Below are 14753 nucleotides of genomic sequence, written 5' to 3' on the forward strand. Positions count from 1 at the left end.
TTCTTCTATCCCTGTCTACTACACCCCACTCCCCCTCTCCTGTTCACACACCCTTCCACTTTCAGGGCTTTTGTCAGGGATCCTGAAATAATAAGCAGGTGTGATGTGTGCGTTGGTCCTCTCTGGGTGGCTGGAAGAGAAACGTTATTGCTAAAGGGGGAACAGATAGGTGCTAGTGGCTAAACTTAACGTGTTGTAAATCACACACATGTGCACTCACACACACACACACACACACACACACACACACACACACACACACACACACACACACACACACACACACACACACACACACACACACACACACACACACACACACACACACACAGTGGCGAGACAACATGTGTGCCCATGCATGCCTTGACTTAAGCCTTTTGTCCGGCGCTGCTGGCCTCCCACTTGGTTTCTCTCTGTTATACACAGTGTATGATTTTGCCTTGTAAGACTAAACTTATGATTGATGCAGAGTGGGATGCAACGTGTGTGTGTGTGTGTGTGTGTGTGTGTGTGTGTGTGTGTGTGTGTGTGTGTGTGTGTGTGTGTGTGTGTGTGTGTGTGTGTGTGTGTGTTCGTGTGAAAGCAGCAGGAATTGTAACGGGGCAGCAGCAGCGTTGGTAATGGCTGATCAGCTGGTATGGCGAGTATTCAGGGCGGGGGCAGTGCATTGTCCTCTCATAGCTCCAACAATGCCCCTCTGAGCAGGCCACACATCTACCAGTCACGGGCCTCTCTCTCACTCTCTGCCTCTGCTTTTCTTTCTGTCTGCCATATTTATTCAGCTTGTAGTGAAGTGTAGAGGGATGTGATAGCACTGTCCCTGACCTTTGGCTCAAACGTCAAGGTCGACCCGTTACCACAGTTAATATCAGAGCATGTATAACTCCAAAAACATGACTTCCTTATCGCTCAAAAATATGAATTAATTCATAACTTTTTTCGGGTCTTGTAAAGCTTGTTCTTGTATAGTTTCTACTCATTTAGGCTAAAGGTTGAAAGCCTACCTCTTATTTTATTATTATTATTTTATATTTTACACATTTTACACATTTTACATTCATCTATTAGTCACATTCTGGATGCAAAACAGTCACATATATGATTTAATGTAGGCCATTCATTTGTTTAATCATAAATTCCATAAATCAAATCTGAAACCATTTATTGACAATTAATTTGATAACGTTTAAAGGGGCCCTATTCTGAGCTTTTTCAGGTTCATATGTATTTTGTGCCTCTATGACATGTTTCCATGCTTTAATGTTCAGAAAGGTCTTTATTCTTCTCATAGTGCCTGTGCTGCAGCACCTCTTTTCACCCTCTGTCTGAAACCAGAGCCCAGTCTGCTCTGATTGGTTAGCTGGCCGGCTCCGTTGTGATTGGTCAACTGCTTAGAGATGTCCCGGCCCTTAGCATATATCACGTACAATGTGTTGGAGTGCTAGCCAATAGAAGCGCGAGTGTTACAGAGTGATGTCACTTTTCAAAGGACTATAATGGAGGCATTTCAGGCAGGGGGTAAGTGTGTGGGAAAGAAACTCCCTCTGGCATGAACTTTGGGATTTTAGCCTTTACAGACCATTTACATGCACAAAAACCTATAAAACACACTACAGGAAAAAGAAAACCCCTAAAAACGTAATCGATACTACTGATATTTCAGAGTCTTCATTGCATGGACATGTTTTGGTCTGTTTGTTGAATACAACTAATGATATCTGGAAATAAATGTCATTTTTTCACTCCGTCTCACATTTTTATGCTAAACACTTAATCCAAAAAAGAATCAACACATCAATCAAAGATTAAACTAATATTTATATCCTGTCTAAATTTAGTTTTCAGCTGCTGGAAGATGTGCTTTGATCATTAGTGTCAATAAAAGGGATCTTATTAATTAAAGTGATGACATACTACTTAGAAATATACTTCATTACAATTCTGTCTTTTGTGTTTCATCTTAATATTTATTACGTTGAAGTATTAAATGCTCTTCATCTTAAAGTATTTTCAACAGTGGGGTGGTCATCCCTGTTATACCATCACTGATGAAAAGACACCCTCCTGTGGACTTCTAATGTAACTGAAAGCTTTTACAGTCAGAGGCCTAAAGTGTCGATGCATGCCAGCAATTTGTCAATGACGCAGTGAAAGTTTAGAATATTTGGAGTCAAATAATCTACATTTGAAGAGAGGCTGGGAGTAAAGGTTGTTGCAAGAACAGTTGGGGAGATGATCACAAAAGCATAAAAGATTTTCAACTGAAGCTAACTACATTTTATATTATTGCTGGAGTCGGAGATCTTCAATGGATTAGATTCACACCCAGTGTATTTGTATTTTTATTACCTGCAGTCACCAACAGAGAGCAGCAGAAGACAATAGACACACAGGATGTTTTTGCAGCCTGTTTGTGTTCCTTTCAGGATAGTTAACAAATGTGGGCTATGTGGGCTATGTGTCTTCTTATGAGAAAGAATTGTTTGGAAACAACATCGGATGCAATTTGGTAAATTATGTATCTTAAATTTACAATTTGCTGTCAAACAGAAGTTGCTCTGATAGCACTTTGGAAGCGGTTTGTTCATGACATAAGAGTTGTTGGGACAATAATGGGTTGTTTGCTGCATACAGAAGCTTAACTGACATTTAAACCAGTGGGGATAAGTAACTCAGTACATTTGTAATCTACTAATATTATATTTTCTGAAATAATTCTGTAAAATTAGTAGGCTTCTTTACTTGTTGTACTTTAGGTATATTTGCTAGTATTTCTTGAATTTTATTTAAGGGCATTTTTAATATTTCTTCCACCACTGATTAAAACTGTTCTATATTTGACAATATCTTTATTGGTAAATGTACTCAAGTACTATAGTTTATCACAATTTGGAAGTAAATTGTGTACTTTTCGCTAGTTACTATTTACTTCCAAAAAAAGAAAAGAAACTATACACAAAAATAGGAGCATTTCAAATACGATGCATGTTACAGATCAAACAACTGATATTTATAAAAATACTCTTATATGAAACAGTCACACTTAGCTCTATGTCATAAACTCCATTTAAATACTGTTTAAAAGTTAAAGCACCAGAAATAGGATCCCTTAATATTATCCATAGTTATACACTGCATCAAAATTAGAACTTATTTTATATTTATACCTTATCTTTATTTATTTGTACTGTATATGTTTGGCAGAGAAGACTTTACTCCGTACTTTCACTTTTTGAATGCAGGGCTTTTGATTTAATGGTGTACCATTACATTGTGGTTCACTCAATTAAAGGATCTAATTTTTCCACCACTGTTTCTACGTTTTGTTTCAAATCTATTCATTAATGCCATATGTTACTCAAACCATCATTACTCTGTCATGTTTGTCTTTGTATCTCTGTCTGTGTGTCCCTGACTCCGTGACGTGAGTCCAGCAGCAGGATATCACCTGCTCACCTGGCTGAGGGGCTCATGCTAATCTAAAGCCGATTAGGCCTCTTATCTACTCAGTGCTGGTTATGTGCTTTGCTCCAACAAAAATACCGCGCAGAGTTGGCCTCTTTACCTCTTTACAGCTGACTTTTCCTGGCCCCCTATCTGCTCTAGCTAAAAAACACTGACTTTCACACAGTGGTTTCCTGATATGTGTTTGCAGTGTATGTCGAGCTCAGTTAAGATGTAACATAGTGGACTGTGTTTCAAGAGATCAACAGTTGGTTGCTATTTATCAACATATGTGCTGAAGGGATCAAGGGATTTGTTACTTTCCATCTTTAAATGTCAAGGCTCATTATAGACCGGATTTAAGTCACAGAAATATCAGATTGTACATTAAATCAAAACACCACACAACCAATTGAAATGAAAAAGTCCCTTGCAAACACATACATTCACTCTATAGTTTGTGAATGTATCTGGTTCAACCCCCCCTTCCTTACACTGGACATGTGAAGAGTCATCCAATGTCCATGTGAAACAGTAATGCCATAATTGGCCTCATCCTATTGACTTAATCAGGAACCCTGCGGCACTCACAGCATGCCTCGCCTCTTGATCTCAGGTTTGTGCGACTCAAGGTCGGGACAATACAACGTTGTTATTTCACTATCAAATACAATTTCTAAAATTCTTTATTCCTTTTTACAATTCTCATTCTACACAGACTCACAAAGCCAAGAAAAAAATGGAAAAAACTTTACAGGGATTTCAATAAAAGATTTAGCTTAATTACATTATTTAAAAAAGTTAAATATATTTCATCATTTCTACACTATGTACAAACACAGCAACCCAGGTTGTTGGAATTTACATACATGTGTCTTAATATACAGATACTGAATGCACAAGGGACACACCAAAGAGGGTCTGAGATTACAGAGCAGGGGTCAGGAGCCAAGATTTAGCTGCCAATTTCAGTCGCCCTCCACAGGTTTGGAGTTGGCCCTGCCTCTCTACAGGGCTCACATCCCAGTTCCCATGACTCACTAATCGACCATGCGCCGCAACATTCATGCATTATTCATACCGATTCATTCAATTGATAATTTTACTCCATCTCAGGAGCTTATCCAGTCTTCGTTTGGGACAAAGACGGACTGGAGTATAAAAAGAGCTGAGTGGATATTATTTGTTACCATTATGAGCTACAAGCCAACGTCTAGAAGTCAATCAAAAATAAAATATCTTTTGGGCTGTTAAATACTTTCCATCCTTCTATGAGAGGGGGGGTTGCATAGCAACCACCATCCCCGCCAAACTATCCAACAACATTACAATATTTTACTCGTGATTGCAAAGCATCTGATATTTATCAATACATATCACATTTACTTATTTTTTTGTAAAGATCCAAACCCCACAGAGCCAACATTTCTTTAAAAGAATGCTGAAAGCAGGGCTGGAGCCTCAGATGGATTTGATTGGTTGAGGAAAAACCAAAATGTAAAATTACAACATTACTCACCCTACACATTATCTCTCTCTATGTATGAATATAGAATTATTTACGCAAGGATTCCATTTGAAAGGGGTCCACTTTGAAAGGAGTTCATAGCTGAGTATGTTTGTGTGTGGTAGTGTCGACATAATGAATGTTGGTAAAAAAACGCTTAGATCTCATTCGTCCCCTTCCTCTCCTCTTTAGGTGGGAGTTGTGTCAGTTTTTGCAGGAGGGGTTAGCTCAGCTCACCGTGGCCACCCCTGCCTCGGCCTCCTCCACCTTGCCACCTTTGCTCATTGCCTTCATGTTGGCCATGATGTCGGTGAACGTCTCCCCCACTGTCTTCTCCAGGATCCAGCCCTCGCTCTCGCTCTCTGGGTCCTCAGGGTTCACCAGGCTGGACAGAGAGCTGTTGATGTACTGCAGGCCGATGGTCACAGCAATCTGAAACAGTGAGAAATACATATCAGAACACCTGAACACTAGGAAATCACAGATTCTTCTGATGAGGACAATCTCTGGCAACATGTTTAAAGGTGTTGTTTGTAATCATACGATAAGTATCAACTGCTTATGCTGTCAAGGGACCAGAGGAATAAAAACGCATAGGTGAAAAAATACTACATTATAAATTATAATTAGAGTTGCATATTTTGAAGATTGATCAAACCTTTGGATCACTTTTACGCAAATATGCCAACATTGTTCCAGTAAATAAAAATGGAGAACATAATCAGCAGATTACAGTTGCAGGCCTTTTAGATTACAATCAAAATATCTATTAGTGCAGTGTGAGTGACATAGTAAAAGAAGGTACATCGTTGTATTTATATCGTGTTCTAAATATGATATATTGGTACATTTTGAAAGAAAATTACATTGCATAAATAAGTCCCTCAATGTATAGACATTAACAATATAATAAAGAAAACTGAGGCTTTGAGTTGTATATTTAATGTATGTGTTTAACATTTTCTAAAGCTAGATATTGATGTATTTTATGTGAATATGTTTCTGTGCATGTGTGTTATGTAAGTGTGGTTTGTATGAGTGATCGGTGGGAAATGCATGAAGAAGTTATTGCTAATTTTTTATTAATTGCTAGTTATGCTAATTATTTAGCATACATGTTTTACTTTAGTTTGTATCACTATTTTGTTCCTTTACCCTACTTTTCTCTTTTCTGTTTCTGTTTGTGAAATTATGAAAAATAAGGTATTTACAGCCTGAGGTCAACTCTATCATTAGAAACGTCAAGTAGTAATTTAAGACCGTGACTTCAGATCAGATTGAGAGCTAAAGCTGCAGGAAGTGTGTCTGTCCTTGTCACCTCCCGTAGATTAACCCATCGCTCCATCTCTGAGCACACTATGTGTGTCAGTATGGAGACTCTTGCGTAACATCTCTTAAATCTGAGATTCTTCCAACTGTGCGTCTGATCAGCTTCCAGGGGGTCGCCTACATCTAGAACAAGAGCTTGTTTGCTGGACAGACAGAGGTGTCGTTGAGTTGATACAGGGACTCACTGACTATCACTGACTTTGAGAATGTATGTGTAAATGTTTATCACTTTTAACTGCAGTGGAGTTAAGATTATTGGACCTCGACAACAACAACAACAACAATTGAGGTTGGTAGAGGATGTTCCGGCCGTAGGACAGCTGTAGGATTAACATTTAGGTAAAGAGTAGCAGGTGAGATGCTGTAGGTAAGCTGCATGTGCGTGCATGCCAAAGGTGGTGCAGGGTAACCTAACAGAACGTAAAGAGGATAGACTCTTTATGGACGATGCAGTAACAGATGATCGCAGAGGCGGAGTTAGGAAAGGAAGGAGGTGATGGATGACAGATGTGCCAACTGGGCCAAGGCTAAGCATGTTTATACACAAGATCTTCATCTCACGCCATACTGCTAGTCCTCATTTGACTCCTGAGCAATTTTATTTGGCCCCCACTGAATTGTTTGGCAAAAAGATACATCATATTTAATCATCAATAAATTGACCCCCTTACTTCACATGGATGTTTGAGTCTTTATCTCTTATAAAATCAAAAAGTACTGATACAAAGTAACTTTGTGTCACCTGTGTCACCTGTGAACGTTTACATTTTTAATGTGGAATTGTTGCTGCTTGTGGGAGTTTGAGGGAAATACCAACTGCCGTTCTTAACAACCGTCAGGTACCTGTGGGTGTCTTCATCAATGAGCCCTGTTACATCTTGGCCAATGAGGCAAAGATGGTTTAATGGTTTTCTAGCCCTTTTATCTTCTCCTGCACTTTATATTTCGTAGCTGCTACATTGTACTGCCATGTGGTTAATGCTTGTATGCTGCTCATGCTCTTTCTGCATATCATGTATTTATTTTTGCTATGTATATAAATGTCATGTTCTTAAATGTTGTATGTGAGGGACTACGGATGGAAACTAGCTCAAAGCTAAAATCCGGCATGTTTACGTTTTTAAAGCATTATTTGTTTTAAATGTTCATCAATGTGCACTGTCCCTCTTCAAATAAACGATTAAATGAAATGCTAGAAAATGTACTTGGACAACTTGACCCAAATGTGACAATAATGCTTTATCAAGCATCAATTTTACAAGGGAAAAACTTCAAGATTGAAGACTCACAAGTGGGTTTGGCAAATCCATGTCTGGTTCATTTCTCTACCTTCATTGAATTTCAGATGGTTAGCGAGAAAGTCCTTGTGATAGCTAGGTGATAGTGTAGGTTTTCGGGACTTAAAATTATGGAATACAAAACAGACTGTAGTGTGAGGTACACAATTATAATTTTCCTGTGTGAATATTTGTGTTGTGTGCATCACTGGCCCTGACCTCAAGCATGGTGACCAACAAGACCAGGGCTCCGATGGTGTTCATCAAGCCTCCGTAGTAGGACACCATGGCTTCACGGCAGCCGCGCTTCCATACGTTGAGTTCCTCCGTGTAGTGGTCGTAGCTGTAGTGGGCAGTGTTGTTGGTCATCTGGCCCTGAATGCAGGGTCTCGGGGAGCTGGGGTTACAGCAGCTGAACGGGACTCCATCCATCAGATACTGGCCGTCCACGTTGCTCCCAATGCGGCTAAGAGGATAAGGCAAAGTTCCACGTTAATGTCTCATTAAGATTGGCGGGAGGTGAAAGGGATTAAAGATCAGGAACTGTATTGACGTATGCGTGAACTAGTTAATTGCATTTTTACTAGCTATGAGTATAGGGCATTAGATATTTTCAGTTGGGTTGTAAAGTATCCCTTGAATCTTAAAAAAAATACCAAACTGCTGTTGGTCAGCTATACATGCATTGATCAAACTCTGACCTTAATCAAGACTATTTATTTCAATTACTGAATATAATCTAATTAAAACAAATCTAATGAGTATAAGGTATTTAAGGCAATCGTAACAATGCTATGCATTACTCCAAACCCAACATTCTTGCAAATGAATTGTAACATCTCTGTTAAAGAGGATAAGCATATATCAAACTTTAAACCATCACAAAATTTGGATGATTGCCGAGTTTATTAAATGGTTTGTATTGCTTCAATTGTGTTAATTGTATATTATTCCCTTGTTTTTTTATTGTGTTAAACAACACTGTCACTGGTGTACAAGACTCATTTTCATTTACTGTAAATTGGTTTGCAGTAAATGACTGAATTAAAACCATTAATGTTTATTGATAACATGTCTCAAATTGTGTTTAAAGGGCCTTACACAGATCTTGCTAACTGTTATTGATGGTAGTAGGTCAATGGAAAGACGGTATGATTGGATCACTAAGACATGAGATGGTCAGAAATGGATCAGTGGTGTTTAGAAACATCAACAAGCCAAAAATAACGCCCCAGATAAGACTTTGGGCATTACTACAGAACACACAGTACTTACAACACTATAAAGGATAGGGATCAGTTCTGGATACTAGTCACGGCACTATTAAGAAGAAGAACACTGGAAGAGCACAGACCTCTGTCAAGGCCAAATGCACTAGCTTAGAATGTTAACAAAAGTGAATAATAATTTGTAGACGCCCTATGATTCGGATCCGCTTCAACATAAAATGAGTTCTTTCTTGGCCCATGTTACACTGTTCTTCAAAGTTTAATGAGAAATCAGGCCAGTAAGTAATCCTATTGACAAACAACCCAACCAGAAAAAAAATGACCAACTCGACATAGGTAATTGGATAAATGGCTGAACTGATATTGGAGGATATTAAGGATTGGACTTGGTTGTTAATCCCGCTCATGCCTTTTTGACCTTTGAATCTTTTTCTGTCCCTAATCACCTCCTCAAGTCCCTCCTTCTCACCTTTATCCAGAAAACTGCCTAGTAACCTCTTCCACCCTCACGGCTCCCAATGCCATGTCCTCATTGCTGTCATCATTTCGTTATTCTCAGTGGACGAAAGGGAATAATGTACCTGCTTTGACCTTCACCTGAAATCCACTTATACTAACCCCTAAAGAACGAAAGGTGAAAGGGTCCTTAAGACACACTGCGATAGTACATGCAACTTAAATGCCAACCTCTTTAAGCCTTTCTCCTGTCACCTAAAACAGGAATATCTAACATTTAATCTCAAATTCTTAAAGGGTATGATGCAGGATTTAGTTATGAATTCGCGTTTCACAGTATTGGCAATTAAAATGTGGGTATGCCAATAAAGCCACTTTGTATTGTATTGTAAAAATGAATTTGCGTCACTTACTCTTTGACTTCCTTTGCGCTGAAATCCAGGTAGCGGTTGCTTACCCACTGAATCTCAAACCAATCTCTGTAGTGGTCGTTTCCGCAGCATCTGAATTCCATCTGCATCAGGTCCAGGGTCCTCTTCATGTAGCATCGTCCTGGTGTGTCCGTGTCCTTGTAGAACCTCATGCCGTTCTTCAGCCCCTCAGCCAGGGTGTACTGCAGCGGGATCCTCATCACAAAACACAGCAGAGCTGTGACAAACAACAGGCCGTTTAACCCCACGCAGAACATCAAGAAGGGCTTCAACATGGGCTTCCATTTTATAAACTTGGAAGGGTCCAGGGAGTCGTAGCAGACTTTGCCTCCAAAAGCGTTGACGCCACAGGTTATTAGACCCATTAATATAAGAACGTTGGGCAGCAAGTGGCTCTCGTTGTTGTCCATAAGTTCTGAGCGCTTTCGCAGTTCGATCTTAAAGAACAGTCCCATGCTGAAGACCAGCACGCCGGCCATTACGGCGAACCAGTACAGGAACCATATTGTCTGAGCGAGCTTTACTCGCTTCTTCATATCAAACTTTACCAACATCAAAGCCATTGTTGAAGCTGTAATGTGTCCTCACCCAGTAAAGAAAATACTCAAAATTACGATCTAGAACAGCAGGAGCTCCAAGGTGTTGTTGAACACGCCAACCTGCAGTTCCTGTTTCCCGGTCCCTTTGCTATCAGGGTCTCCTCTGGCTGGTCTAAAGGTAAAATAGGAATCAGCTCAGCCTGTAATCCATCGCACAGAAAAACAGCAGAGATGAAGAACCCAGGAGAAACCGGGAGCAGCGTAGTAAAGTTATTTCTTAAAAGCTATCTCCTCTCCCATTGTGACAGAAACATCCACTTTCACCAGGCAATTTTTCCCCAATTTTTACCGTTTTTTCCTCCCCAACACGCAGGTGAGGTTAATCGTGATGTTGCGTTCTCCTGGAAAGGTGGAGGATTGCCTAAGATCCTAATGATTAAACTCAAAGTTTCAGTACGTCATTCTAAGCCTCTGTAAGCAGCCTAACCAATTTGCAGAAATCCCTGCATACAAGATGAGCCTGATCGTAAGCCGTTGCCAAGGGCCATAATTGGTTTGAGCGTTCACGTGGTCATGGGTGCCTAGATCGAACACACCGTGGAGCTGTAATGGCATCAGATGAAGCCTGACAAAGACCGTGGACATGAAAGTGGAGTTAATAATGGAACATGTTCATTCACAGTTTGCTGGCATTCAACACAAGCCGGATGTCTTCCCAGTGGAGCAAATACACCACTCGCCCCAGTAACCCATTCACAGAAAGAACACAAAACTGAGGCATTTGATGGATAAAACCCATCAAAAGATCACACATCAATAATCATGCACATAAGATTGTTGTAGAAAACGTCATCTCACAAGCCAATAAGTATTTTTAAGTGCTCTCAATTACCTTATTGTCTAATTGTCACTTATTATCTTGGCAGTTAGATTAACACTCTGTTTGGCACAAACTCAAGTCAGATGCTTATGTTGACAAAAGCCGCGCCTTTAGCTGAACGGCCTCTCTGACTCCTTCATACTTCACCACACCATTGCTTACTGCACAAGCTGAATTGTTGTTGTTGCTGCAAAATTCCGTTATAAGTATTGATGGCAAAGCTGCCTCTCTAATTAGATTTTTAATCCAGGCCTTATCTGTATTTTTAACTGTTTTTATAACTACATTTATGGTTATTAAAATAATGCTGTTTTTCCTGTCTTCAATTACTCAAGATTACAATGAAGAAGTTTCCCTTTGTATTAAACATGCTATATGCACATTTAAAACCAAACTTCCCACTTTCTTTTTCCTCTCAACGCTACAACAATGGGCCAAATTCAACTCACAGCCCCTTTGCAATTTCATAATGTCACCTTACTGTCTTGTTTTGTCTCGTCTTAGTCTGTCTTTGTATTATCATCTTTTAATTTCAGAATTATTTTTGATGTATCTTATACAGATGTTAATTTTAAGTGAACAGTAACAAGTCCTGCTCTTAAGCATGAGTAATTAATCATGTAAACTATAATGAAGAAATATGACGATAAGTGTTGTAAAAAATTATAGGATTTGTGAATTATTATTTATTTATAATTATTAGTTTTATTTCTCAATATTGTCCTTCTGTATCTGTTTTTGTAGTGTTCACAAATGTTGCCACAGAAGATGGACAGACAGAAATATGGACTATTTCTATACACTGATGTATGCTACTCAGTGTCGGACAATGTGGGCCGGTCGGATATGTCACTAGCCCCCCCCCCGTTGACAATTTACTAGCGGTACCGAAGTGGGCCGGTCGAGAGTCCCAGTCCATCCCTGGCTGTACTGTATGTACATCAACTTTTGTAATCTTTGTCGTGCTTAAATTGTACAAAATGCATTCTGAACTACTTCATAATATTTGTGTTTCTTTGTAAGAGGGCTATGGTATCATTAGGAAACACAAGAAACAAACAAACATGTAGAGCAGGAATATGATTTATTTTTGTCTCATTTCAATGGCAGTTACTTTTCAAGAGTACAGACAAGATATTGTTGCAAGTTGTAGATCAGAGCCAGTGCCATTCAAGGTTGATGGCCGCCAGCAGCATTAATGCACAGCATTTTAACATGGGGCTCATTCCAGGCCTTCTTCACCCTTTTTCCCCTTAAATAATAAAAATGTAAATGGCTTTTGTACCATTGAGTGCTTTTAAGTTAATTCTTTGCGTGAGGGTTTGAGTGGTTTTATATCTTTTGAATGAATATTGGATGTTACTGTAGATGTATTACACAATAGCTTTCAGGTTTGTATCATTATTAAAATGACAAGGAAACAGAACAGTATTCTACATTTGAATGTGCTTTGTCATTATTATGTAAATTCTTGGACAATGGTTTCTCCGTTAGCAGAATGTTTTTCCCTCCACGACAGCAATTTTCATATTGGAATTTCTATTCGCGCCAGAATATTATTTTTGACAAGGAAATTGTGCCTTTTATAATGACTACAGTGAAATCTGTAAGAATGTATCAGCAGGAGGCTCCTTTTTAAAAAATCTTCCTGGAAGATTTCCTGGAAATTCAAGCCTGACTTTTAGGACAGATATCAATATTTGAGTAAATGAACAACAATTAACAAGACAATTAATCAATTAATGATTAGTCAGCAGCACAGGAGTTTACTCTTCAAAGACTTTGACACAATACTAATTATTAGCCTCTCAGTAATTTTTTGGGTAGAGATCTCTTTTTAACAATGTGACCACGATAGTTACTAATCTGAACATTTTAGTAGTAATAGTTTTATTTTGTTTCTTGTTAGTCATTGGCTGACAAATCCAGCATTACAAATGAAAGACTATTTACTACAAGGTATATTGGCTGGGATCCACCAAAAAAAGTACAAACAGCTCGTACTGCATGGGAAACAAAATGTTTTAAATAGGCATCAAATCTAAGGATGAAGAGTCGAGCATTCTCTTTATGAAGACACATTTAAACGCTATTTTTTAGCATTTTGTTTTTCAGTCTTTTTGGCAAGTGTAAGCTAAAGCATGAATGCCTTTTAAAACATTTTTTATTTTGTATTAACTGACAACCTACTGAAAACCTTCATGCAACTGTGAAATAACCCAGACAAGATGCATTGTGTATTTGTGCTGAAAATTAAACATTTGATTGTTTGACATGTTACTTTAACAAGTTAAGGTCTTTAAATCTAGAGTTCCCAGTTGGTTTTCCTGTCTGCTTCTGGGATGACAGTCCAGTTAGGGGAAGGCGTTCCTGCAGCGAGCCAGTTGAAGTCATCCACCTGGCTCCAGTTGTTTCGATCCCGGTCCAATCCAGACACAATAAAGTCCTCATCAAGGGTGGGATAAGAAAATGTAAATGGGGCAAAGCCAACCCCACGACAGTCCTCTACGATGGCTCGGCTGGTGATGTGCAGATACACCTGTGTGTCTGTGGTGTTGTGGGTCCGCAGCTGCTGACAAGGGATGGCCAGAGTGCTGTTCCTACAGTGATCAACAAATACTGAACTTGACACGGGACCACACAGGATCTCACAGTTGTCAATGTGAGTCATGTGCAGCGTGCTAGGAGACCCAAACAGACGCACTTTACAGTTAGTCAGGTGAGTCAACAGCACGTCTTGTTTATGGATCTCCTCTGCTGTCTTTATCACACACACATTGTCCATGTTGGAGAAGCAGCACTGCACAGACTCTGCCGGAGCTACTACATCCACCTTGGTGCTATCAGTAACTGCAGGTGTGTCTGTCACTGGGGGTGCAGAGACCTTATCTGTTGCTTTACTGCGAGCTCGAAAGGCAAACTTCTTCTTGGGCAGAGCCTCCTCTCTGATGTCAGCTGAGGAGGTGAGGAGTTTCTGCAGAGCATCCTGGGCTCGTCTCAGATCGTACTGCGTGAGAAACAACATGCTGTCGTTCAGAAACTTCTGCAGCTGCAGCGTTTTGACCGTCGCCTCCTCCAGTGTTTGGGTCACCACCGCACGGTCCGCTCCGGAGCAGCTGGATAGCAGTTCCTCGATTGAGGCCCGCTCTGCGTTGAAAGTACTGGAGAAATACTCGCTGTTTTCCTCGGCCACAGACCGGCTCTCTTTAGCTTCCTTCTTCCGCTCGGCATCCTCTGCCCTCGCCTGGTGTCGCCTCTGAAGCCGCTCTTGTATCTTGTCTGCGCCACTTTCGCCGGTAACCCGCGTTTCCTGGCTATGTTCAGCCATTGCTTCCATGTTGTTGCACTGTCAGTTGTTGCGGAAGTGACAACAGCATTTTCTTCTTCGTGACTTTCGCGGGCCAATAATGGAGCTTACCGCCACCTGCTGTATGGGACATGTCACAGCGGCAAGTGATCTGGACCATGATAATAACAACTTTATTTACTTTTTATTATATATTATATGTACCTTTATTTATAGCAATAATATTATTAATACTTTTTTTCTGTGTTTTGTTTATTTTCTTTACCAATTTACTTTCTTTGTTATCACTTATAAATAGTGCTTTTGGGTTTATACATGATGCCTGTACGTTACAGCATGTTCTTTGTGTTGTTT

The 14753-nt window shown here is 39.7% G+C and overlaps 2 protein-coding genes across 2 annotated transcripts; both read right to left on the reverse strand.

Moving 5' to 3' along the window:
• Positions 1–4165: 4165 nt before the first annotated feature.
• prph2a (peripherin 2a (retinal degeneration, slow)) lies at positions 4166–10236 on the reverse strand. The gene is made up of 3 exons (XM_034119175.1): positions 9656–10236; positions 7777–8023; positions 4166–5383 (listed from the first exon to the last, which is right to left on the reverse strand). Exons 1-3 carry the CDS (start codon positions 10234–10236, stop codon positions 5180–5182), a joined length of 1032 nt encoding a protein of 343 aa, XP_033975066.1. The 3' UTR covers positions 4166–5179.
• Positions 10237–12159: 1923 nt separating this feature from the next.
• tbcc (tubulin folding cofactor C) lies at positions 12160–14519 on the reverse strand. Its single transcript, XM_034119179.1, has one exon. It carries the CDS (start codon positions 14427–14429, stop codon positions 13398–13400), a length of 1032 nt encoding a protein of 343 aa, XP_033975070.1. The 5' UTR covers positions 14430–14519; the 3' UTR covers positions 12160–13397.
• Positions 14520–14753: the final 234 nt, after the last annotated feature.

The sequence above is a fragment of the Trematomus bernacchii genome, unplaced genomic scaffold (genome assembly GCF_902827165.1).
Source record: "Trematomus bernacchii unplaced genomic scaffold, fTreBer1.1, whole genome shotgun sequence".
Taxonomy (NCBI): domain Eukaryota; kingdom Metazoa; phylum Chordata; class Actinopteri; order Perciformes; family Nototheniidae; genus Trematomus; species Trematomus bernacchii.

Coding starts and splice junctions, on each gene's coding strand:
- prph2a (XM_034119175.1), bottom strand. CDS start 10,236: ATGGCTTTGATGTTGGTAAAGTTTGATATGAAGAAGCGAGTAAAGCTC. Junction 8,024..9,655: donor AGCGCAAAGGAAGTCAAAGA/GTAAGTGACGCA, acceptor TTATCCTCTTAG/CCGCATTGGGAGCAACGTGG. Junction 5,384..7,776: donor TGTTGGTCACCATGCTTGAG/GTCAGGGCCAGT, acceptor TCACTGTTTCAG/ATTGCTGTGACCATCGGCCT.
- tbcc (XM_034119179.1), bottom strand. CDS start 14,429: ATGGAAGCAATGGCTGAACATAGCCAGGAAACGCGGGTTACCGGCGAA.